The sequence below is a fragment of the Dipodomys ordii genome, unplaced genomic scaffold (genome assembly GCF_000151885.1).
Source record: "Dipodomys ordii isolate 6190 unplaced genomic scaffold, Dord_2.0 Scaffold8, whole genome shotgun sequence".
NCBI classification, from domain to species: domain Eukaryota; kingdom Metazoa; phylum Chordata; class Mammalia; order Rodentia; family Heteromyidae; genus Dipodomys; species Dipodomys ordii.
In genome coordinates this window covers 10067738-10070615 of record NW_012267224.1, presented here as the reverse complement: position 1 = coordinate 10070615, position 2878 = coordinate 10067738, and the positions used below count along the sequence as shown (strand labels likewise).

The window sequence follows — 2878 nt, the reverse complement described above, 5'->3', positions numbered from 1 at the left end:
CTATTCAAATAGAGTCAGGTGTATGCCTAGGTCAGCATCACCATGCCCAGCTTTACTGATTGAGATGTGGTCTTGAAAACTTTGCCAAGGCTGACATTGAACCAAATTTCTACCTCCTGAGTAGCTAGGATTACCAGGATGAGCCACCACACCTGGCCTCTTCATTTGTGTTTTCTTTACACATTACTAAAGACTTCTAACAAAGAGAAAGTATTACAATGGCCATCCTACTAAGAGAAGGTGATACAAAATATGAAAAAAGTTATTGTTTATTTCTTTGTTATACAAAGAAAATTAAGCACAGCCCAAGACATCTCAGTCCATCTTCTAAGTCCTTTCTGCCACAGTAACATGTAATAACAATGGCAAGTTGGATTATGAGTCCAGTTCAGGGTCAAGCTTCTCCACTTTGACGACTATCTCTGGGGCTGGAGCATCAGCAGAGGCATGGTGGGCCTCTGTCTCTGACTCAGACAGCACTTCCTCCTTGATCTTCACAGGCTTACCACTGGCTTCCTCCTCTTCATCTGAAGACTCATCCAGCTCCCATTCGTCATCGATGTCCATTTCAAATACTCTCACATGACGGAGATTTGAACTTAACTAAAGAAGAAAAGGCACATTAATGTGTGTCTCTGTGTGTGAAAGCGCACATGCACCTGGAACTGGGACTTGAACACGGGGCCTGAGCATCTTTTGCTCATGGCTAGCTTCTAGTGGAGCCATAGCTCCTGAGCAGCTAGAATTATAGGTATGAGCCACTGGTGTCAGGAGTCACATTAACAATTTTCTAACTAATGGCTTTACAAACAAATTTTATAAAATGAAGCAGAAATCAAAAGCTTTAAGCAAAGAACAGTTTTATAGGAAAGTTATATTTTTAACAATTTACTATAAAATCACCCAACTCCACCTTCATTTTACATAAAAGGATCTCCACACACCACAGTGGTGAATTTATGGAACTTAGAACCCAAACTATTTTTGCCAGTCCTGGAGCTTGAATTCTGGCCCTGGCTGCTATCCTTTTGTTCAACGGGAGCACTCTACCACTTGAGCCATAGAGCCACTTCTGGCTTTTTCTGTAATTAATTGGAGATAAGAGCCTCATGAACTTTCCTGCCTGGGCTGGCTTCAAACTAAGATCCTTAGATCTCAACCTCCTGAGTAACTAGGATTATAGGAGTGAGCCACCAGCACCTGGCTCTGAAATTGCTCTTAATTACTCAAAGTTTCTCCAAACAAGAAAACAAAATAGCTAGCCTGCTGCTTGCTCAGTTAACTGAAACCAAGGGACAGAATGACAACCAGAGAAGGAGCCTTGGAGATGACATGCTTGAGTACTCATACGATGCTGTATAGGAACAAAGCCATACTCACCACACAGGACACTTTGCGAAAACCATTCCCAGCAACGTACTGAGCTTTCATGCTCTCCAGTAACCGCCAGTGCTTCTCAAAGTGCAGGGTGCGTGTGGGAATAACACTGCTTTGTTCATCTAGCCTGGAGGAAAAACCAGCCCAGGAATCAAACAGGATCTCCACCTCCCACATTCACTAGAGGAGGGGTTTGGGACAACTGGGGTCCTACTGCTACCCACACTCCATTCCCAGATGACAAGACAGTCTGTAAAATTACTACATTCCACAAAGCCTTGGCTTCATTTTAGTAAGGTGTCCTTTGTTTTTGGGTGATGGGGAGGGAGGATACAGTACTAGAGATTAAATTCAGGCCTTGCACAACTGAGCTACGCACCCAGTCCTCAATTCCCTTTCAAGGAGAGCAGATGCCCACGTTTTTAAATTAGAGAAGGAATCTCATTACTTTAAATCCTCAAGCAACTAAAACTATCTCCTAGAACTGACTTTAGACTCTGCAATGGAACTGGAGTCCCAATTCTGGAAAATACTAAAGGCAAGTTTATAATTATTAGTGAAAACAAACTAAAGTTTGCTATCCTTTAAAACATAATTCAAATGAAGTCCTCTTCTCCATTCCAAATAATTCCTCATCTTATTCTAGCAAAAATTGACAATGATTAAAGTCGGCACATTTTTTTCCGTTTTTTAATTTTTGAGGTAACATACAATTGTAACATTAGGAAATTTGTAACATTTGGGAAGACTTTATGGCATGAAGGAAGACTTACCTTCTGATTTTTTTCAGTTCTGGTGTAGATGATCCTCCTAAATTTAATAGCAATTACTCTCCTCCTCACCTTTCCTAACAGTGTTTGGTGGGTTTCAGTGTGTTGTATGAAGTTAGGATTTTAAAAATACAAAGTAGGAAGCCAGGCAGGCACTGGTGGCTCATGCCTGTAATCCTAGCTACTCAGGAGGATCATGGTTCAAAGCCAGTCCATGCAGGAAAGACTGTGAAACTCTTATCTCCAATAAACCACCAGAAAACCCGAAGTGGCACTGTGGCTCAAGTGGCAGAGTGCTAGCCTTGAGCTGAAGAACTGAGGGACAGCACTCAGGCCCAGAGTTCAAACCCCATGACAGACAGAGAAAAAAAAAAAGCAGGAGGTTTTCTGCTCAACTGTCTGTATGCGTAAACCAGTAACTAGAAACCATTGCCTAGCATATCTAAGAAACTGGAATTCTTGGCATATGGTAAATATAGCTAATTATCAGCTAAGCCTGGTAGCATATGACTGACAACTCAACACCTTGGAGACCAAGGCAAGAACCTCATTAATTTGATCCAAGCCTGGCTATTTCAAGGCGAGGCGAGGCAACCTGAGATACACAATGGGACACTTTTTTATTTTTTATTTATTTATTTTTTTTTTTGTCGGTCATGGGGCTTGAACTCTGGGCCTGGGCACTGTCCCTCAGCTCTTCAGCTCAAGGCGAGCGCTCTACCACTTGAGCT

The 2878-nt window shown here is 42.1% G+C and overlaps 1 protein-coding gene across 4 annotated transcripts in view; it reads right to left on the bottom strand.

The window, feature by feature from the left end:
- Positions 1–247: 247 nt before the first annotated feature.
- Positions 248–2878, bottom strand: part of Anapc4 (anaphase promoting complex subunit 4) — a 46637-nt gene continuing 44006 nt past the window's right edge. For 3 of the 4 annotated variants that reach the window (XM_013009116.1, XM_013009119.1, XM_013009117.1), the window contains 2 exons: positions 1381–1504; positions 252–603 (listed from right to left, as the gene is read on the bottom strand). In XM_013009116.1, the coding sequence (XP_012864570.1) occupies positions 376–603; positions 1381–1504 (352 nt within the window). In that variant the 3' untranslated portion in view covers positions 252–375. Of the gene's footprint in view, positions 604–1380; positions 1505–2878 lie in introns of all 4 variants that reach the window. The other variant, XM_013009118.1, reaches the window with a different exon arrangement.